This window comes from Lissotriton vulgaris, chromosome 11 (assembly GCF_964263255.1).
Source record: "Lissotriton vulgaris chromosome 11, aLisVul1.2, whole genome shotgun sequence".
Classification (NCBI taxonomy): domain Eukaryota; kingdom Metazoa; phylum Chordata; class Amphibia; order Caudata; family Salamandridae; genus Lissotriton; species Lissotriton vulgaris.
In genome coordinates this window covers 1,105,799,841-1,105,824,214 of record NC_141699.1, presented here as the reverse complement: position 1 = coordinate 1,105,824,214, position 24,374 = coordinate 1,105,799,841, and the positions used below count along the sequence as shown (strand labels likewise).

The 24,374-nt window shown below is 41.8% G+C and overlaps 1 protein-coding gene across 1 annotated transcript in view; it reads right to left on the bottom strand.

Moving 5' to 3' along the window:
* LOC147684246 (putative cation-transporting ATPase 13A4) overlaps positions 1-24,374 on the bottom strand; it is a 385,092-nt gene that overhangs the window by 129,122 nt on the left and 231,596 nt on the right. The window contains exon 16 of the mRNA XM_086944646.1: positions 3,231-3,387. Within this exon, the coding sequence (XP_086800772.1) occupies positions 3,231-3,387 (157 nt within the window). The remainder of the gene's footprint in view (positions 1-3,230; positions 3,388-24,374) is intronic.

Genomic DNA, 24,374 nt, shown 5'->3' with positions numbered 1-24,374 from the left:
CTCTACATTCGCCACGGAGTGCAGAGTAGGCAAATCTCAGCAAAATCCGCCAGTGGATCGGAGTTACCCGCCCGGGGTTAGTAAAGAATCTATGCAACACTCAAACAGTAATAAGGTGAAAACACCAATTGAAAACATAGATTACATTTTAATACATTATCTGACATCAAAATGAGAAACATACTATCAGTAGCAGTGAAGATATGAATTTGTAATGTTTTTAGCAAAAACTAATGCCTAAAATATCAAAGCATCAACCACAAACATCTAGTCAGGAGAGACCAGGTTGAAAATGAAAAATCTGACTGAATGCGATGGAGCACAGGCCAGATACAAGAAGTGGATTGGGCCTGGTCAGGTCTTACCTTCATACTTGAAAGAATTTTCAAGGAAATGTTCTGAGAAGGTAGGGTTCAGTGGGGCAAGACTGCCGGCGGTGTCCAGGGAAGGAGTGCTGTCGTCAGGAAGTCTCTGGACAAAGTCTCGGTTAGGATTTCTACATTCAGACGTAGGGCCTGATTTTGAATTTGGGGATGTGGGGGAGGGATGGCACACCACCTCCCCACTCCGCCAAACCTCATCACTGGCCCCCCCATAAGATTAAAAGTTGTAATCTGGGCAGGTGGTCCTGCGGCCTCTGGCACACAGCCCTGCCTTTCAAAGGCTTGTAGGAGAGCCTTAGAAAGGACAGCCACAGCACTTTCCAGGATGGCATGGACTGTAAAGTCCATGCTGTGCTGGAACAGGAGGGGCAGAAAGACAGGGAGCATACCATGTGCCCCCAGGCATACACTTCCCCTGCACCGAGTCACCAGGGGGCCCTGTAGGACCCCCTAAGTTTATTCACTGCCATCTTTTTCATGGCAGCCTCATCACCATAAAAATGAGGGCATTGAGGGAACTCATAATATGCTTTGCGGTCTATTCAGGACCCTATGAGATCCTTCCACAGAAAAAAAGTTAATTGGTTGCCATCTAGGACCGAGCCACCAAGCTATGTCTCATGAAACAACTCCCCACTGGGGCTGTTCACATGCTCTGGCAAACCTATGATGTGCACATTGCTTCTGCATGAGGGTACCTGTGAGACGTTTCTGCATCTCTTTGACTGATGGGTGCTTCATCACTAAAGTAAATTCAATTAGTGCTTCCCTTTCAGTGAGGTTTTAGCAATGTGCTCTGAGCAGACATGCCTCCAGGGCCATAGCTTCAATTTCAGATTCAAGAGTAGTCTCAACATCGAGAATAGCCTGCAAGATAGCATCAAATTTACCTGAAGGTTCTGAAAGGGTTGCTTCCATGTAAATGTTGGAGCCCTGTGATGGGCCCTCTTCAGTATTTGGAGGGCCTGCTGCCACCCTGTGCTCCACACCCTTGGTGCCCCATTGCTTCACCATCATAAGTCTTTCGTTTTGGTTATTACTTGGATCTCGCTATAAAAGACCCAGTCTGCATGTGACCGCTTAGTGCCCGCATTGTGGAGTTTGATCATCAGTCTCTGATTAATAGGAACATTAATGTCAGGTCAGACACCCTGGGGTATAGACCATATACATTTATTCGCAGCCGGTAAGGGGTGATTTGCCCCTATTCTTCAAGGCACCATCTCTCAATGCCCAATGCAGAGGGAGGCAATGTCCACTAATTTACGGGAGTTGTGGCAGATTTTATTGGCCTCTGTTTCTATCAATCTCTATAGCAAGGTATGGATTGAATACTTTGGTGCCCAAGGGGCCACAAGGCCTGTGCACCATGTGACGTCTTGAAAATATCAATACAGGTAACACAGCATTATTATAGTCAAGATTCCCACTAGGCCTCCCAGTCCCAACCATTGTCCAATCCTGCAGCCATTGTTAATAAAGTGACCTCCGTGACTCTGCATCTCAAGGTACCCGGGCTACTGCCCGAGGATAGGCCCTACAAGGAAGTGGGTGCCTCCCTATATGCAGCTCCCTCAGGATTCTGAATAGATTAGCTTCTGGAGCAGGTGCGAATGTTGTTCTGGAGGAGGGAGGGTATTCTCTTCTGGAGTGGGGGCATATTCTCTTCTGGAGTAGGGAATAATTCTCTTCTGGAGAAGGGGTGTATTCTCTTCTAGAGTGGGTGAATTCTCTTCTGGAGCAGGGGGTTTAATTCTCTTTTAGAGAAGTGGTGTATTCTTTTCTGGAGCAGGGGTTGATTCTCTTCTAGAGCAAGGGTATATTCTCTTCTGGAGCAGGGGGAATTCTCTTCTGGAGCAGGGGGTCTATTCACTTCTGGAGCTGGGTGTATTCTTTTCTTGAGCAGGAGTGTATTCTCTTCTGGAGCTAGGCCCCCGACCACTCCAAAATAAATTCAACTGGTATAAGCCTACCCGCTCTCTTCTTTCCTCATCGTTAAACCTTATCAGCGTTTCCAGAATCAAAAAAGCCACCTGTGGGGGAAGAGCGTTCAGTATAGCTGCAGCTCATTTATGGAACAACCTCCCTACTGACATCAGAAGAGCAAACAAACCGATGGCCTTTCGGAAAAAGGTTAAAACATGGCTCTTCCCAAAAAATCTAATTGATTAGCACCTTGACCACTGTCCTCTTCTGTTCTACAGGATTCTCAGCTATATGAGTACCTAGCGCCAGGATGCCCATAGGGTTGCAGAGCGCTCTACAAATGCCATAAATAAATAAAATAAAGGGTTGAATTCTGTTCCGGAGTGGGGGTTTACTCTCTTCTGGGGCAGGTGTGAATTCTCTTCTGGAGCTGGTGTATTTTCTCCTGCAGCACAGATGAATTCTCTTCTAGTCGCGGGGATATAATCTCTTCTGTAATGAGGGTTGTATTCTCTTTTGGTGCAGGTGTGAATTCTCTTCTAGAGCAGGGGTGGAATGTTTTCTGGAGGGGAGTGTATTCACTTCTGAAGCAAGGGGTGTATTTTCCTCTGGAGCACGGGTGAATTCTCTTCTGGAGCAGGGGTGAGTTTTCTTCTGGAGCAGGGGCTGTATTCTCTTCTAGTGTGGGGGTAGATTCTCCTATGGAGTGGGGGTGTAATCATGACTGGTAATAGGGAGAACTCACTTACTTTGTAGATGTGGCTTCCCACAATGCGTTACTCCCACAATTCCTTGGCATCAGTCAGCCTCACGAAGTGGCAACCATGTATTACCAATATGTTTAAACCTGTGGCTAAAGTACATAACTTGCTATGCTTTTAGCATTTTTACAGACTGTGGCATCACAGAAACTCTACCTACCTGTCTGTGGCCGGCAAAACCTGACAACCATTTCCGGTGCTCCTTTCATAAAACCCATCAACTCATTCGATCCAATGACCTGGGTAACAACAGACATCCGCTGCAGACTTGAGGAAAATGGAAATTGTTGCATAATAACAACTCCATCAACTGGCACCTTTGATGAAAGCATAAAACAATACATTGAAGCATTAATAAAAAGATCTAATGCAGGTCTGGTTAATTTGCAGTCTAATGTAAAATGACAAGATACTTTTAGTGAAACATTTCTCATACAAATAGGTAGTTTAGATTCTCCCTTTTATGCTGCATGTAGGAGGATGCAGAACATTGTGGGATGCATGCAGCTGTATACAATTACATCCGTCTACAGTCTAGTTAAGGAAATTAAAACAACAATGATTCCTTTCACAAACATTAATGGGCTTATCACGATGTCGGTTGGAGTTGCCTCCGACTGCCACTGCCTCTGACTCGGGACGGACCGACTTCAGGCCAGCGGTTCTGACCGCCTGATTACGATGCGTCCGATCACTGTTCGCCGCATACTTACTTTTCTCTATGGGAGCTTATGTCATAGCTGTAAGCCGACCGTAATACAGGCGGTGTGTGTAAAACCCTGTGCCTTGTGGAAGGCACCCCATGGTGTCTTGAACACAGTAGGCACACCATGATGCCTACAAACTGCGTAGTGCATGGCTGGTGGCCCTGTGTACTTGTCGGCACTGTACAATATTTGCAAATGGCATCTTGCACAGTGCCAGTTATGATAAAATAAGTATCTCATCTTTATATGCTAAAGAGCATATAGTACTTTCACAAAAGCAAAACTGAAAAGTTAGCAAGTAGTGAGAGAGGTGATGATTTTTGGATCCTCCCTAACCTAGGGAGATAACCAAGCAGGTGCCTTGAAAACAAAAAGCACATCTTGTTGAACGATTCGGTGGTGCTTTCATCCTCTTAGGACCACTTCAAGCACAAATATTGGCAAAAAAACAATCCCAACCAAAGGCCTTGCAAAGCATTATGGGAAAAGAATAGCAGTGGGCAGTGAATATTAGTATCCAATATCAAAATAATTCTACAAAGAGCTGCAGTTCAACTAGTCGTTACAAGATGTCCCTCACGAATCAAATGCGAAAGCATTGAAATTATTCTTACATCAAGCTGCAGTTCCACTAGTCGTTACTAGATGTCCCTCACGAGTCAAATGCAAAAGCTTCATGAAAGAGTTTCAACGCTTTTGCATTTGACTCGTGAGGGATATCCTATGCATAGCCCCAGGAAGGTGGTGGTCCCCGGGGACAGGGGTCAACAACAGACCCCTGTATTCTAATTTGTGTATACCCTGGGGAGGTGGTGGTCCCCGGGGCTGTATGGGGAGGGCAGGAGCACCCCCACACTTACTTTTAATGTATGTTGAGCCGGGGAGGTGGCTGTCCCCAGGGCTGCGGGGGTTGCAACCCCCCCACATTTAAACATTACAGCCCCCAGGGAGGTGGCGGTATCCGAGGCTTGGGGGGCCCACAAGGCCCCCCAAGCCTAAATGTAAAAATGCCCCAGGGAGGTAATGGTCACCAGAGCAGCGTGGGGGGCAGGAGCCCCACCACACTGTTTTATTGTTTTAGCCCCTGGGAGGTGGTGATCTCCAATGCTGTGGGGGCCCCCATGGGACGGGGGCTAATAAAAAACAAAGCTCAGGAACCAGCGATTAATTTTTGTTTTATATTCTCGTCCGGATTTGAACACCCACCGCTAATTCGGCTGTTTTTTTTTAATGTTTATTTTGGCACTGCGGGTCCTTGTGGGACCCCATGAGCAGGCCTTGGGGGTCAGGGTGTTTCTACCTCCCCATTTTCTTTTTTCAAATCTTTTTTCTACTGTTTTCTTGTGACTTGGTTACCCAGTCACAAGATGGCTGCCAACACATTCTGGTTTGGAGAATGAAGCTCTTGATCGGGAGGGTTCGCAAATCCTCCTCGGTGCTCAGATATCGATATTTAAAAAAAAAATTCTCACCAACTACTGAACGGATTTACACCATTTACAAAATGGGTGCTTTCTGATCCAAGACCTACATTTTTGCCAAATTTTGTGTAATTCCGTTCAGCAGTTCAGGCTGTAGCCTGTTCCAAAATTCCTCTGGAAATGAAAGTGTGGAAATGCGTTTTGGGACCCCCTTTTTTCTCAGTTGCAGAGAGGTGGTGGTCCATGGCCACGCCCCTTTTTTCACCTCTCCGCAACACAACTCTGTTGTGCTTACTGAAGGTACCTGGTGGGCTAGTTGGCCCCTGGGACCCTTAGTCTTCAAGGGGACTTATTCCCCCAACTTAAAGCATGCAACTGAGCATCAGGTCCAACCCCCTCCCTTCACCACTATGCAAATGGGCCCTCTGGCATGTTGTAAGTTGGGGAAATAAGTCCCCTTGAATCCTGAAGGTCCCTTGGGTCCAACTAGCCCACCAGCTACCTCCAGTAAGGGCCACAGAGCTGCGTTGAAGAGAGGTGTAAAAAGGGGCATGGGCTTGGATCACCTCTCTCCAACGCAGCTCTGTGACACTTACTGGAGCTACCTGGTGGGCTAGTTGGCCCCCAGGGACCCTAAGGATTCCAGGGGAATTAATCCCCCAACGTAAAACAAGCCAGGGGGCATGTTTGCATAGTGGTGAAGGGAGGGGAGGGGGCGGGACTGATGTGAAATGTGTGTACTTATCCAAACACTCCGCCAAATCCCAATCACTTATAAATTCACCATGTACTCTCCTTGTAGTACTCTAATCACCCAGTCACTACCAATGCACTCATGCAATGACCCATGCACTAACTTATGCACTGCTACAATATCCTGAGCAGTAACCATGCAGTCCAGCCATTGCCATGTCAGTACCCATGCACTCCTTTAATCACCCAGCCAGCACCATGTACTTATCCAGTCACTCCACCAAAACCCAAGCACTTATAAATTCACCATGCACTCTCCTTGCAGTACTCTGATCTTCCAGTCAGTACCCATGTACTTATGGAATGGCCCAGGCACTAACACATGCACTGCTACAACCGCCTAAGCACTTCCCATGAAGACCTCTAACCACCTACACACTACTGATTCACTCCTCCAATTACCCAGGTAGTACCCATGCACTCCTGAAATACCTCTGTCACTACCCATGCACTCCTCAAATCACTCAGCCAGCACTATGCACTTATTAAATCCCTCCGCCAAAATCCAAGCACTTATAAAATCACCATGTGCTGTCCTTGCAGCACTCTAATCATCCAGTCACTACCCACGTAGTCATGCAATGATCCAGGCACTAACACATACACTGCAACAATCCCTGTGTACTACCCATGCAGTTCTCTAACCACCTAGACACTTCTTTTTCGCTTCTTCAATTCCCCTGGTAGTACCCATGCAGTCCAGAATTCCCCTGTCATTCCCCGTACAGTCTTCCAGTCACCCAGCCACTAGCATGTACTAATTCAAACACTCCGCCAATACCCAAGCACTTATAAATTCATTCAGGCACTCTCCTTGCAGTATTCTAATCTTTCAGTGAGTAGCTATGTACTCATGCAATGATCCAGGCACTAATGATCACTGTTACAATCCCATATGCCCTACCCATACAGTCCTGTACCCACTTACACACTTCTCATTTACTCCTTCAGTTCCCCAGGTAGTACCCATGCAGTCTTCCAATACCCAAGCACTTATGAATTCACCACGCACTCTTCTTGCTTTACTCTAATTATCCACTCAGTACCCATGTACTAAAATGACCCAGTCACTAACACATACACTGCTGCAATACCTTGAGGACTACCTATTTAGTCCGGTAATCTCCCTGGTACTGTCTATGCAGTCCTCCAATCACCCAGCCAATCCTATGTGCTTATCCAATCACTGCGTCAAACCCCAAGCAATATAAAATCAGCATGCACTCTCCTTGTAGCACTCTAATTATCCAGTCACTACTCATGTACTCATACAATGACCCAGGCATTAACTCATGGCAAATACAGAGCATTTAAAAAACCTTTAGAATTCACTGAAAAAAACATAGGTTTCAGGCACGTTATAGTTAGAAATTAACATTAAAAAAACCTTAGAATTTCACTGAAAAAACCATTGGTTTCAGAGACGTTATAGTTAGTTGGAAAATTCACTCATACAAAATCATAGAAATTCAGCCGTTATAGTTAGTAGACCTAACTATAACTTGCGCCCCCACAATGCACTGCTGATAACGTCACATATTATACCACTCATGACATGCTCAGTGACATCATTGATGACATCACTGATGACATCTCAAATGACATCAATGATTACATCATCCATGTGATCATGTGAATCACCTCCTCATACCCTAATAAAACCTTTCATACACCCACTCTAAATACAGACCACCAATATCGAAACCATAGACAGACCAATAGCAGTTAGTACCTACCTGCTCAGTGATTCATATGTCTACACACACATCCACCCACTAACCCATACAGTCACTCCTACACACAGTCATTCATCTATACAGCCACTGATACATCCACTCATACACACATATAGACACTCACACACTGCCACTCACCCAAAGAGTTACTCATACAACTGGTCAGTCATGCAAAGAAACTATCACACACCCATGTCCTTGCTTATACAGTCGTATACACACCACCGCACTTATTTATACAGATACTAATACATACTTACTCTCTTAAACAATCACTCATGGAAACATGCATTCATCCATGCAGATACTCTTGCAATCACTCACTTCCAAATATAGTCATTTATATACTCCAACACTCACAACTATTTTCCTTTAAAACATATACAGTTTCCCACACTTGAACCACTTAGACATCCATTCACTCAAAAACACACCATACACACACTCACCCACCCAAACAGATGTTTCCATATGCACTCTTGAACCAATACACCCAGTGAAACAACCTCTCACATATCTATGCACAGAGTCACACAACCCCCACCCACCCACAAAGACACTCAGGCACCCATACAGATACTCAGATAACCTATAAATAACCCATACAGACACTCATGTAGCTACTCAACAAGGGGCATATGTAGGTAATTTCCATTTTGCGATTTCCAAATAGCGATTTTTAAGGAATCGATATTTGAGAATAGCAAAATGGAATGTAGGTAAAAATTCGCAGTTTTTTTGTGAATCTCTAACATTCCTTATTTGCGATTAGCAAATTGTGAATCGCAATTAAGGAATGAGTGTCCCATTCATTCCTATGGGCAAAAAGGCCCATAGGAATGAATGGGGATACATTCTCAGCTTGCGATTTTCTGTGTGAAAATCGCAACTTGAGAATCGCAATTCCAAGAGTGCCAGGGTGTCCAAAGGACACCTGTTGCACCCTTGGAGTGTGCCTGTAAGTACATGTGGCGCACATGCATGCCGTAAGGGCATGTCTATGCGCCACATTGCACTTTGCATTTTTTTAAAAAAATGCAGTTTTGAAGGAAATGGCAAAATACCATCTACTTGAAGTAGGTGGTATTTTGCGATTCCTTATGCAAAAATGGCAATTTTCAAAACAGCCCTACACAGCATTTAAGGAATCGCAAAATTGCGATTCCTTAAATGCTATAAGCAAAATAAGGAATTGCAATTTTTGCGATTCCTTATTTTGCTAAGTGGCACCTACATATCAAAACGCCGTTTGCGATTCGCAAACGCCGAAATTCGCCGAATTTCGGCGTTTGGGAATCGCAAAGGGCTACCTACATATGCCCCTAAGCCATGCAGCTGCTTTCACACTAACTAACAGACTAATTAAGACATTCACACAGTTTAGTCACTAACCCATGCATTTAGTAAGGCACATTTAATCACTCACTTATACAGTCAGTCACACACCTACTAAATCATCCATTCAGACACTCATACACACACTCATACTTCAATACACCTTTGCATATATATTCATAAAACATATTTTTATACTCTACAGAAACACATATTGACTGGATAATGTCATGAGTGATGTCATTTGAGATGTCATCAGTGATGTTATCAGTGGTATCACTGAGCATGTCATGAGTGATGTAATATGTGATGTCATCAGCAGTACATTGCGGGGGCGTGAGTTATAGTTAGGTCCACTAACTATAACGACTGAATTTTAATGGTTTTGTACAAGTGAAATCTTCAACTAACTATAAAATCCCTGAAACCAATGTTTCTTTCAGTGAATATATATATATATATATATATTATTATATATATATATATATTTTTATATATATATATATATATTTTTATATATATATATATATATATATATATATATATATATATCTATATGCAGAAGCTTTCTGTCCTTTCCTCCAGCGGCAACACAGAAACACTGGACCACCAAACAGAGTGTAAGTCGAAAGATTTATTCTTCCTTGTCTCTACTTCGCATGATGCGTTTCGGGTAACCAGTACCCTTGATCACATGACGAGTCAGCAGTGCAGCACAGGTTTAAATATACATTTTTTCATTTTTTTCTCTTTCTTTTACCCATGTGACCAAAACGAGTGTAAAAATACTTAAGTGTGCAAAGAACGCAAAATCCACAATATTCCTAATGCACCATATACAATCTTCAACAATGAATGTTTGTATAACAGCATGAATGCATAGTTTGTAAAGTGCATATTTGTAAAATGCGTATGACATCCATTTGTTACTCACCTGTGCATAACAGCATAAATGCATTATAGCGTTGTGCAAATCTCGCAATCTACATGATAATATAACTGCATAAATGTAAAAGTCTGTAAAGTGCATGTATAGCAGCATATTTGTCTTATTACGTTGTGCAAATCTCACAAATGCATGATTATATAGCAGCATAAATGCAAAGTCTGTAAATTGCATAATTGTCTATGGCGTACAACATATATCGATCAGTCCTCCATAGATAGCAGCAAAGAAGCAAAATTAGTTTGTGCAAATATCGCAAGTTCAAGATAATAATATAGATATAAACAATAAATAGCAATAAATATTAATACATAACATAATATTTAAAATCCTCTATTTACATAATTGATAAATATGACTCCACAAAATAAAATGTGATCGTACTCTCAGCTAGCTTTATGACTATATGTCTGCATAAATTCTAAATTTAAAGTTATACCTTAACATAAGCTGCTTAAATACTATTGTGTATTGTAAGAGCATCAAACTCACTTCTCAAGCTCATCACAGGACTTAATGTGATTCTACTGCTAATACGATAAAGACTTTCAAATAAAGATGTCATAACATAGTGGACTTGCAAAAATACTAAAGTGCTAAATTCCATGGTGTAAAAAATAATAAAGTGAAAATAAAAAAATGCATGACAACCCATATATTCTAATTCAACGCCTGAGTCCCTCCGGTGAGCCGACCAGAAGAAATGCCGCCAATACCCAAGCCTGAGTATATTACTATGGATTTAAAGTTTTACAAAGCATATATCAAAATTTCCTCATTGCAAGCCTACAAGAGTGTAAATATTGATAACTATTTTATTTCTACAGTTACTTCGTAATTAACCATTTTTAACAACAAATAAATATTAACAATTTAGAAAAATGTGTGCATATCCTCCGTCGTGTTGAGAACATTTGGGCATTTACTGTCCAAATTTAAAATATACCTCGTTTTCCACTGTCTCAACAGTTTTTCCCTATTGCCTCCTCAACGAGGCACGGTGACGGAGTCAATTACAAAATAGGATAGATCATTGATGATTTTATCATGAAATTTCTTGAAATGTCTAGCGACCGGATACGCCGGGTCGCAATTAATAATGGCTCTTATATGCTGCAATATTCTCACGTGCACCTAGAGCTTTGTGCTTCCCACATATCTAAGCCCACAGGTGCACGTGAGAACATGTACAGCATAATCAGTGTGACAGTCATACTTGCCAATGATGTCACATTCTTTCTCTCTAAATGGGGTGCTGTATTTAGTGGTGTTTATACCAATTTTACAAGCCCGGCACGATGTGCACTTAAAAAAACATTGTTTAGCTATCAGCCAAGTTTTGATCGTGGCTGTCTCTATTTTGGACCTGGATAAATGAGTCCCCATGGACGCAGACTTTCTGAATGTCACAGTTGGTTTTGACGGAAGTTTATCATTCAGAATACCATCTGTTAAGATGATAGGCCAGTTCTTATTATTGATAGATCTTATTTTACGTTCCTGGGCACTATAAGTTGTAATTAACCTAGGTGCTTCTTCAGCCTCAACTGTGCCATCCTCTCTTGGTGTTTCTAAAGGCAACAATGATATTCTGGATCTAGTCCTAGCTTTTGTTACAGCCTGATCCAATATCTTTCCTGTGTAGCCTCTTCTTCTCATTCTATTCAAGGTCTCAAATTGACATCTCTCAAAGTCCTCAGATGTACGGCAAATACGTTTGAGCCTAAGGATCTCCCCATAGGGGATACTGGCTATGAGATGTCATGGATGTGTGCTCATCGCATGCAATAAAGCATTCCCTGCGGTTGGTTTTTTAAAAGCACTTGTTTGTAATGCGCCGTTCTGTACATACACGCTGACATCTAAAAATTCAATTTTCGTTGGGTTGATGTGTGAAGTAAAGTGCAAATTAAAACTGTTGATGTTGATTCTTTCAATAAACTTTTCTGCACTAGCAACATCACCCCTCCAGATTAAAAAAACGTCATCAATAAATCGAAGCCAGTGCTCAATCTTATTGTCAAAGGTTTCTTTGTAGTGTTCCATGAGGACCTGCTTCTCCCTGAACCCTACGTGCAGACACGCGTAGCTTGGAGAAAAGCAGGCCCCCATGGCCACTCCTTGTATTTGCCTGAATATACTGCTGCCAAATGAGAAAAAGTTTTTGTTTAAACACCATGTAATCAATTATGACAACATTTTGTTATGTAAAACATATTTAGCAGGCCGAGTGTTTAAAAAATGTTCTGTTGCTTGTAAACCACACTTAAGTTCTATGCTGGTATACAGCGACTCTATATTTAGAGTTATTAAAATCAAATCATCCGTCCATATGATGTTGTCAAGTTTCTTTAAAAAATCTCCAGTGTCCTTCAGATAGGAGGGCATACTCTTCACTAAATCTTGTAAATAAAAATCAATGTATTGCCCTACTCGCTCCGTCATACTATTGATTGCCGAAATGATCAGGCGGCCAGGAATTGGGACTATTCCTTTATGAATTTTCTCTAAAGATATAATGTGGGCATCTCTGGATGTACATTTAACATAAAGTTGTATTCATCTGATGTAATTTGGCCCTTATACTTCCAATTCTGTAGTTCCTTTTTAGAGGCATCCTTAGCTTTATCATACATCTTCATAGAAGTTTTTTCATAACATTGATTATTATTAAGGTGTCTCATGGCTTCTGCTTCATATTGTGATCTTGGCCATAGCACGATGTTTCCACCCTTGTCTGATTTCTTCACAATAATTTCAGTATTGCTACTGATCTTTTTAATGAGATTTCGATATTCAAGTTGTTTCTGCTTGACCTGTTTCTTTTTAAAATGGACCTGACGATGTAACTTTTTTTTAGATCATCACTGACTCTGTCATGGAAGATGTTGACGGCATCTTTTGGCATCATTGGAAGAAACGATGATTTGGGTTTAAATGGACTTTCCCCAGCTCCCTTTTGAAGTAGATCGATCTCACCCAATCTCACTTGTGTTGAAGCTTGAGAATTAAATAAATCTTCGTTCCCAAGGTCATGTATTGCTAATAGTGCTGGTACATCAGCAGCTTGTAAACCAATGTTTGTATGGTGAGTGTGCAACTCCTGTTTGTTTGCCAACCCAGTTTTGAGTGCAAAGAATTTTCTCATTTTCAGCTTTCGGATGAAACAAAAGATATCCACATGGGTTTTAGCATAATTAAAGTCAGTTACTGGACAGTAATTCAATCCTAAAGCTAAAAGTTGTTCTTCAGCTGTGGTTAATGTCATAGGGCTCAAATTCACAAATTCAGCCTCTATTTCTTGCACCAATAGCCTCTTCCTTTTTTCGCCTTCGCGTTTGCGTTTCTGACGCTCTGTCCGCCTGACTGTAGCCCGCTTTTTTCTTTTTCTGGTTGGCTTTTCTCATTCCGTGGTCTCAGGGATTTTAACCGAGCCTCCACCAAAAAATCCACCTCCTCTTCTAGACTCAAAATCACCATGTTAGAGTCTCTGCCCCCCATCTCATTGCTTGACTCACTAGTTAGTGATTCTGTGTCTGTCTCAGGTGTTGCTTTATTGGTTCCTACAGCACCAGATCTTAGCACATTGGGTTTTTGTGTATTTTTTACTTTTAATTTCCGCACACTATCATATTTTCGTGCAAAGGTATAAATTTGCCCCAATTGATAGTCCTCTTGATCGTGGGCAAATTTATGTACCTTTTTATGGTTTTGTACAAGTGAAATCTTCAACTAACTATAACATCCCTGAAACCAATGTTTTTTTCAGTGAATATATATATATATATACCCGTGATCAAGGCGAGGTGATCGCTGAAACGTGTTGGGTTTGTTCCATCTCTCAATTTGAACATGCTGGAATAAATTAATCCTTATTTGCAACTCTACGTGGATGTGATATTTTTATCGGAGCGGAGTGCATTTGCAGAACCTGTTTTCTGCTGTAAAACTTATATATATGTATATATATATATATATATATATATATATATATATATATATATATATATATATATATATATATATATATATACAGTTACCCCCGTGTACTGCCTTCCAACCCTGATGAACTGTGGGTGATGTAGCCAGGATTTCAAGACTACAGAAGGAGTGCTCCAAAACAACAGGGGGCGGAGCTCTCCGACCAATGAGGGAGGAGGAGGAGATACATAAGGTAGAGATGGAATGGCGGCTCGTGTGTGGTGGCATCTGACGAGGCGAAGGGTCGCCGAAATGCATAATGCCCAGTGTCCACATTAAAGACTCCCAATTGGATTCCTCTGTGTGGCCTCTTACCTCTTGTAATTATAGGGGTGTGTTTGGCTGTTTCACGCGCTGGCCAGTGGCATGTTAAGGGCCCCGTTCCACTTAAGAGGCTGGAGCGTTGCTGGCAACAGTTGTGGACTCGACCAAGGTTTTGGTAGCTCCGGCCCGCCTCGGACTGCGGCAGCTTGGAATTGGGCTGTTTGCCCGGAGCAGCTCGACATGGTGCGAGGAGCCGGGAATCATGTGTCCCGACTCACGGCCCGCCAAGCCTATGCAAGAGAGGCTGGAACGTTAGTGGGGGCCTGAGGGAGTCGTCGGACACCATGCCCACACTGGACAAGCTACCGGTACAGCAATCATCCTCTCTCCCCGAGTAATCTAACATCAAACAGTTACCCCCGTGTACTGCCTTCCAACCCTGATGAACTGTGGGTGATGTAGTCAGGATTCCAAGACTACAGAAGGTGTGCTCCAAAACAACAGGGGGTATTTGCAAACAAAACAGGTGATGGACCGAATGTGGATCAATGTCACACATTCACCCCAGTCCAAAGATCTGGGCCCAAATCCATCGTTTTTTTGCCCTCCACACCACCCCGGGTTAGACAATGGCGATATGCAAATCAGCTCTGACCCTGTGCCCCATGGAAACAGTCCAGTCCGAACTACAAAAGCCATGTCCTTCCCAGAACGGAATCAAGCATCCGAGGACCGGACCGGTTTCGAGGTAACACCTCTCATCAGCCCGGCTAGCTTGACTCCAGTGGTGTGGAGTGCCTGGGACCCACGTCTGGGCATCCCCAGCGCACTTATGGCGGTATTTGCAAACAAAACAGGTGATGGACCGAATGTGGATCAATGTCACACATTCACCCCAGTCCAAAGATCTAGGCCCAAATCCATCGTTTTTTTGCACTCCACACCACCCCGGGTTAGACAATGGCGATATGCAAATCAGCTCTGACTCTGTGCCCCATGGGAACAGTCCAGTCCGAACTACAAAAGCCATGTCCTTCCCAGAACGGAATAAAACATCCGAGGACCGGACCGGTTTCGAGGTAACACCTCTCATCAGCCCGGCTAGCTTGACTCCAGTGGTGTGGAGTGCCTGGGACCCACGTCTGGGCATCCCCAGCGCACTTATGGCGGTATTTGCAAACAAAACAGGTGATGGACCGAATGTGGATCAATGTCACACATTCACCCCAGTCCTAAGATCTGGGACCAAATCCATCGTTTTTTTGCACTCCACACCACCCCGGGTTAGATAATGGCGATATGCAAATCAGCTCTGACCCTGTGCCCCATGGGAACAGTCCAGTCCGAACTACAAAAGCCATGTCCTTCCCAGAACGGAATCAAGCATCCGAGGACCGGACCGGTTTCGAGGTAACACCTCTCATCAGCCCGGCTAGCTTGACTCCATGTGGTGTGGAGTGCCTGAGACCCACGTCTGGGCATCCCCAGCGCACTTATGGCGGTATTTGCAAACAAAACAGGTGATGGACCGAATGTGGATCAATGTCCCACATTCACCCCAGTCCAAAGATCTGTGCCCAAATCCATCGTTTTTTTGCACTCCACACCACCCCGGGTTAGACAATGGCGATATGCAAATCAGCTCTGACCCTGTGCCCCATGGGAACAGTCCAGTCCAAACTACAAAAGCCATGTCCTTCCCAGAACGGAATCAAGCATCCGAGGACCGGACCGGTTTCGAGGTAACACCTCTCATCAGCCCGGCTAGCTTGACTCCAGTGGTGTGGAGTGCCTGGGACCCACGTCTGGGCATCCCCAGCGCACTTATGGCGGTATTTGCAAACAAAACAGGTGATGGACCGAATGTGGATCAATGTCACACATTTACCCCAGTCCAAAGATCTGGGCACAAATCCATCTTTTTTTGCACTCCACACCACCCCGGGTTAGACAATGGCGATATGCAAATCAGCTCTGACCCTGTGCCCCATGGGAACAGTCCAGTCCGAACTACAAAAGCCATGTCCTTCCCAGAACGGAATATATATATATATATATAGAAATATATATATTTATATACATATATATATATATTTATATATATATATATATATATATATATATATATATATATATATATATATATATATATATATATATATATATATATATATCACACAAGCTAGGTGCTCCTCAGGGGGATCCTTCGTCTTCGAGGGGTGGCTCGTTGCCGGTGGAGCAACCGGTATTAAATATCGTAAGTAACAAGGGGTTCCATCGATCACTTAGGTCAAATAACACACGACAGGCCATACCTTAAGTCAAAAAATCCTGGTTTATTACAGTCATAAACCAAACGTGACGCGTTTCACACTTCAAGAGCGCTTGTTCACACAATTTGGACTTAAAAAAGTTACTCTATTTACCAACTCTCGTATCGTTCCAAAGAAAAGTGCAATCATAGAAAGCGGACTGGAGTAGTAATAATGGGCGCCATCATTGAATATACAGACTCAAGTAATATAGTGAATGTAAAATACATAGTGGCAACCAAAATTATACTGAAACAAATAGTGAGTGTATAAATCTGGAAAGGTTGAACTCGGTCTGTGTAAGAACTATAGACCAAGTAAAATGTATTGACGGGAGAGAATTGGCCGCCGCAATGCATTTTGGGTGATATAGTTCATAGCCCAATTTATCATAAACAGTTTGTTTTAGCATGATCTAGACAGTTAATAGAGAGAGTATCATATATGTGCTGTTTCTAAATAAAATGGTCTGGTACTCATGTATCTTAGTGAACTATTAGTAAAAGAGATAATAACAGCTCAAATTGAGTCATATTATTTAGGCTTGTTAGTGCCTTATCTCTATGATGGTAGTCCCCATTATGTCATATATTCACAGAGAAACCAGAAATGAACTGCACATCGCGGAGCACTCGATAAGTAACCAGAATTATGTAGATACACAGTGCTCAAAAGAAATAAATATGTCATGAAAGTGCATAAATGTGAAATAAACAAGGAGACAACGGTGAAAGGATTAGGGTGGCACTGCCGCAGTCCTGAGGCATAGTCCCTCCCTTACATCCTGTGATAGAGAAAAGAGAAAGAGAGACAGAAGTTAGAAAGATATGTACAAGTAGCATTTCACTTGATAGACATTACACAATATTCTATACAAGTTATGCTATATTAAATTCCTGTGATACAGTTCACATATCTTTTTCACATATATCATAGGATGCAAAATGGCGCTAACTATTCATTTGGTGTCATGCAGGTGTATGGCCATCTCCTCATCCATCTTGTGCCCTTTAGGATATCTTGTGCACATGCTGAATATTTGTCTGGATTCTTTTTGCCTGAGTTTCAGAGTGCGGTTCCCCCCTCTCACTTGCAAGGGCACCTGTTTGATAATGAAATAATTCAGTTTAATGGGATCAGAAAAATGATATGTCTCAAAGTGTCTGGCCACTGGATATAGCTGATCTTTTTTGCTAATGGCTCTCGTGTGTTCCAAGATCCGTTTCTTGGCCATGTGAGTGGTACTACCCACCTACATCAAATTGCATAGACAGACTAAGATATAGATCACAAATGTGGTTGTGCATGTGAGAATTTTTTTTATGGGTTTCATGCTGTTAGTGCTAGCGTTCCAGTATTCTTTGACCATGTGGCTGTGATTACAGGCTTTACAGTGGCCACATGGATAAAACCCTTGAAAATCCACCCCTCTATTGACAATGACTTTGCCTATGTTGTTATGAACGAGGAGCTCTCTAAGATTACGCCCACATTTGTAGGTTATCATGGGTTGGTCAGGAAGTTCAGGACCGATTATGGGGTCTCCTTTCAAGACATGCCAGTTTCTATTGATACATCTACATATCTGATTACTGTTGCCAGTATAGTTGAGAATAATACGACTAACTGGCATTTCAGTGGGTTCATTAGTTTTAGGGGTGTTAATGAGTAAGGATTTACGATCTAACATCTTCACTTTCTCAACTGCTTTCTTAACCACCCAGCTCGGGTAACCTCTTAGTGTGAATCTCTCAGTCATGAGCTTTTGTTCCTTGAGAAAGTCACTTTCTCGGCTACAATTACGTTTGGCCCTGAGCAGCTCACCGTACCGAATACTCCATTTAAGAGTTTCTGGATGGCTGCTCAGGCCATGTAGCAAAGAATTACCCACTGTGTTTTTGCGAAAAAGAACAATCTGTATAGCGTTAATTTTGATCTGTACTTTGGTGTCAAGGTATTCTACCTCTATGTTACTGATATTGCTGGTTAAGACAATGTTAAGTTTGTTATTATTTAGTCTGGCGTTACAGTCAAAGGCTTCATCTTTAGTTCCTTCCCAGATCATAAAAACATCGTCAATATAACTGAGCCAAGTAACGACTCCCGTAAAATCAGGTTTGAACACGTCATTACTCATGATGTCATTTTCCCAGGCGCCCATAAAAAGATTCGCAAAACTGGGCGCAAAACATGTTCCCATTGCTGTCCCATGTCTTTGAACATAGATCTCATCATTGAAAAGAAAAAAGTTATTAGTAAGACAAAATAAAATCATATCCAATATCATGCTGGTATGTTCTAAATAGCAGATATTCCTTTGTCTCCAATATCTGGTACATGCTTCTGTTCCCTGTTCATGTTCAATTATAGTGTGCAAGGAATTGACATCCATCGCTATTAGTAAAAAGTTACTTTGCCACTGAATGTCATCCATTTTTTCTAAGAAATCCTTAGTGTCACGGACATACGAGGGTAATGTCATAACAAATTCTCTAAGAAAGTGATCGACATATCGGGAGATGTTTTCCAGGACACTTCCTTTAGATGAGATTATAGGTCTGCCTGGAGGGTCAATTCTACACTTGTGAATTTTGGGAAGTAGGTAGAGCAGAGGTAAAATAGGATGGTCATTTTTTAAGAAACAATATTCTTCCCATTCAATGAGACCCCTGTCTTTCCACTCCGAAAGTTTTTCCCATATAGTGTGGATGCTGTTGTTGTATTCTCTACGGTTGGATTTGTTGTAGGTTTTCATATCATTAAGCTGTCGTTCAGCTTCTTTGATATACATCTCCCTTGGCATGATGATAATATTTCCCCTTTTGTCGGCAGGTCTCACCAAAATACTCTCATCTGCCTCGAGATCTTGAAGGAATTTTTTCTGGGATAGAGTCATATTATGTTGGAATTATTTCATCTGTTTCGACCAATTTTTACTTCTAAGGTCGAGCATGTCTTTACCCACTAACTCTTGAAAGTTGTTGATATTATCGTGGTTCATCTTAGGTACAAAGGTGGACTTGGTTTTGAACCCAGTACAGGTAGCTAGGTCATGTTTTATTTCCATGGCATCTAGGGTCTGTACGGTGTCAATACTACAGTTTGTGTCAGAATTTACATTATTCAGTTCATCAAAAGCAACCAGGGCATCAATATCCCCAATGACAATTTCATGTTCACGTTGGGTGGTTTTATCTGCGTTGCTTGTCTTGTTCTTGGCAGGTTTCAGTTTGTGCCACTTTTTAAGATGAAGTTTCCTACAGAATTTGAAAATGTCAATTTTTTCATCAACGTAGTTCATGGGTGTAGAGGAACAGAAAGTAAGACCCAGACAAAGGGTGCATTTATCCTTAATGCTAATATCTTTGGAGGAGAGATTAACAATGGTTAAGTTTACCTGTTCGTCATCCATGATTATTTCCTCTTGTGTTGAGCCGATTTGTTTCCCACTTGCTCCTGAGCGTTGTTTGGCTTGTTTCCTCCTCTGTTTGCATTTCTTCCGCCTCTTGTTCTGGTACCCCTTGGTATTCCTCTTGGATTCACTTCCGTGGAGTCCTTCCTTTCTCTGAGTCTGGAGGATGATCTGGTTGCTTGCCGGCTCTGTTTCATGAGTCGGTATTCGTCTAAAAACATTCCGACGTCTTGTTACCCTTTCTACTTCCGAATCCGATTATTCCAATCTGCTAGTAATTTCTGAGTTTTCTGTGTTAGTGTCACTGGTACTTCCTGTTTCCCCATCTTGTTGTGTGATCTGGTAATTTTTTCTCGTTCCAGTGCTTCAGCTTCATAGAGATGATCATATTTCCGACTATGTGTCAGGATATGTCCTGACTCATAGTCACCGCAGTCCCTATGTAATTTGTATTGTTTCCTTTGTTTAATCTCTTCTTCCATTGTTTTCAGTCTCTTTTTCATGTCTTCAATGAATTTGGTAATTGTTTCTTGATCCGTATGTTTGTCGAGTATGTCAGTTAGTTGTTCAATTTCTTTTTTAATGTTAACCCTGTCTGACCAGGCATATTTCACCAAAATTTGTAACATTTTACGGGAACTTGTGACTGAATTTTGTGACCACTCTTCAAGCATCTGCGGATCAGGTGAATCGTAGGAAGGAGTTAAATAAATTCTCAGACCTCTGGGAATAATATTTTTATCTAGGTAGTCTTTCAGTGAGGTGGCTTCCCACCACTTAGAAATCTCAAGTTTATGCAATTTTTCAAATTTCCTCAGTGTTTCCATGATTGTTTTATCAACCGTTGAGGGAAAGGGAGTGTTTTTGCCCACTCCTGGTGCCCGTGCAAAGAGCACTTGCGCTGCTTCTCTTCTCTCTTTGTCGTCTTCCATGGTGCACTTGGATCATAAAATCGATCCATTTGACTTTATCGGGATGGTTCTCTTGTGTGTATTGACCCCTCTGTTAGTTATACAGAGTTCCCCTTTGTCTCGTTTTTTTGGATGTGTCCTGTTAATAATGCAATGAATTACGAGTTCGGGTGAAGTAGCTCCACGTTAAAAGAGATCATTCAAGACTCAACGTTTCCTTTAGGGAGTCTGTAAGAGACCATATAATGTGGCATACTCTGGACCATAAATCGTAAACAGATCAGGACTTGTGAATCAGTCAGTCTATACAGTGTGGTCCAAAAGTAAGTTCAAAATGTCTTACCTACACGGTGCATCCAATCCAGGATGTCGTGTGTTTCACAAAGCTCTTCAGGTTAGTACATCCAATGTCGGAGACCACGTAAATCTCCTCAATCAATATCACACAAGCTAGGTGCTCCTCAGGGGGATCCTTCGTCTTCGTAGGGGTGGCTCGTTGCCGGTGGAGCAGCCGGTATTAAATATCACAAGTAACACGGGGTTCCATCGAGCTTTTAGGTCAAATAACACACGACAGGCCGTCCCTTGAGTAAAAAAATCCTGGTTTATTACAGTCATAAACCAAACGTGCCGCTTTTCGCACTTCAAGAGCGCTTGTTCACACAATTTGTAGAAATAAAGTTACTCCATTTAACAACTCTCGTATCGTTACAAAGAAAAGTGCAATCATAGAAAGCGGACTGAAGTAGTAATAATGGGCGCCATCATTGAATATACAGACTCAAGTAATATAGTGAATGTAAAATACATAGTGGCAACCAAAATTATACCGAAACAAAGAGTAAGTGTATAAATCTGGAAAGGTTGAACTCGGTCTGTGTAAGAACTATAGTCCAAGTAAAATGTATCGGCGGGAGAGAATTGTCCAACGCAATGCATTTTGGGTGATATAGTTCATAACCCAATTTATCATAAACAGTTTGTTTTAGCATGATCTAGACAGTTAATAGAGAGAGTATCATATACGTGCTGTTTCTAAATAAAATGGTCTGGTACTCATGTATCTTAGTGAAATATCAGTAAAAGAGATAATAACAGCTCAAATTGAGTCATATTATTTAGGCTTGTTTGTGCCTTATCTCTATGATGGTAGTCCCCATCATGTCATATATTCACGGAGAAACCAGAAATGAACTGCACATCGTGGAGCACTCGATAAGTAACCAGAATTATGTAGATACACAGTGCACAAAAGAAATAAATATGTCTTGAAAGTGCATAAATGTGAAATAAATGAGACAACGGTGAAAGGATTAGGGTGGCAGTGCCGCAGTCCTGAGGCATAGTCCCTCCCTTACATCCTGTGATAGAGAAAAGAGAAAGAGAAAGACAGAAGTTAGAAAGATATGTACAAGTAGCATTTTACTTGGTAGACATTACACAATATTCTATACAAGTTATGCTATATTAAATTCCTGTGATATAGTTCACATATCTTTTTCACATATATAATAGGATGCAAAATGGCGCTAACGATTTATTTGGTGTCATGTAGGTATATGGCTATCTCCTCATCCATGTTGTGCACTTTAGGATACTTGTGCATATACTGATTATTTGTCTGGATTCTTTTTGCCTGAGTTTCAGAGTGCAGTTCTCCCTCTCACTTGCAAGGGCACCTGTTCGATAATGAAATAATTCAGTTTAATGGGATCAGAAAAATGATATGCCTCAAAGTGTCTGGCCACTGGATATAGCTGATCTTTTTTGCTAATGGCTCTCGTGCGTTCCAAGGTCTGTTTCTTGTCCATGTGAGTGGTACTACCCACATACATCAAATTGCATGGACAGACTAAGACATAGATCACAAATGTGGTTGTGCATGTGAGAAATTATTTTATGGGTTTCATGCTGTTAGTGCTAGCGTTCCAGTATTCTTTGACCATGTGGCTGTGATTACAGGCTTTACAGTGGCCACATGGATAAAACCCTTGAAGATCCACCCCTCCATTGACAATAGCTTTGCCTATGTTGTTATGAACGAGAAGATCTCTTACGCCCCCGTTTGTAGGTTATCATGGGTCCGTCAGGAACTTCAGGACCGATTATGGGGTCTGCTTACAAGACATGCCAGTTTCTATTGATACATCTACGTATCTGATTACTGTTGCCAGTATAGTTGACAATAATACGACTAACTGGCACTTCAGTGGGTTCATTAGTTTTAGGGGTGTTACTGAGTAAGGATTTATCATATAACATCTTCACTTTCTCAACTGCTTTCTTAACCACCCAGCTCGGGTAACCTCTTTGTGTGAATCTCTCAGTCATGAGCTTTTGTTCCTTGAGAAAGTCACTTTCTCGCCTACAATTACGTTTGGCCCTGAGCAGCTCACCGTACGGAATACTCCATTTAAGAGCTTCTGGATGGCTGCTCAGGCCATGTAGCAAAGAATTACCCGCTGTGTTTTTGCGAAAAAGAACAGTCTGTATGACTTTATTTTTGATCTGTACTTTGGTGTCAAGGTATTCTACCTCTATGTTACTGATATTGCTAGTTAAGATAATGTTAAGTTCGTTAAAATTTAGTCTGGCTATGAAGTCAAAGGCTACATCTTTAGTTCCTTCCCAGATCATAAAAACATCGTCAATATAACGGAGCCAAGTAACGACTCTCGTAAAATCAGTTTTGAACACGTCATTACTCATGATGTCATTTTCCCAGGCGCCCATAAAAAAGAATTGCAAAACTGGGCGCGAAACATGTTCCCATCGCTGTCCCATGTCTTTGAACATAGTTCTTAGTATTACAAAAAAAAATCATATCCAATATCATGCTGGTATTTTCTAAATAGCAGATATTCCTTTATCTCCAATATCTGGCACATGCTTCTGTTCCCTGTTCATGTTCAATTATAGTGTACAAGGAATTTACATCCATTGTTATTAGTAAAAAGTTACTTTGCCACTGAATGTCATCCATTTGTTCTAAGAAATTCTTAGTGTCAAGGACATACGAGGGTAATGTCATAACAAATTCTCTAAGAAAGTGATCGACATATCGGGAGATGTTTTCCAGGACACTTCCTTTGGATGAGATTATGGGTCTGCCTGGAGGGTCAATTCTACACTTGTGAATTTTGGGAAGTAGGTAGAGCAGGGGTAAAATAGGATGGTAATTTTTTAAGAAACAATATTCTTCCCATTCAATGAGACCCCTGTCTTTCCACTCCGAAAGTTTTTCCAATATAGTTTGGATGCTGTTGTTGAATTCTCTATGGTTGGATTTGTTGTAGGTTTTCATATCATTAAGCTGTCGTTCAGTTTCTTTGATATACATCTCCCTTGGCATGATGATAATATTTCCCCCTTTGTCGGCAGGTCTCATCAAAATACTCTCATCTGCCGCGACATCTTGAAGGAATTTTTTTCTGGGATAGAGCCAGACTATGTTGGAATTTTTTCATCTGTTTCGACCAATGTTTACTTCTAAGGTCGAGCATGTCTTTACCCACTAACTCTTGAA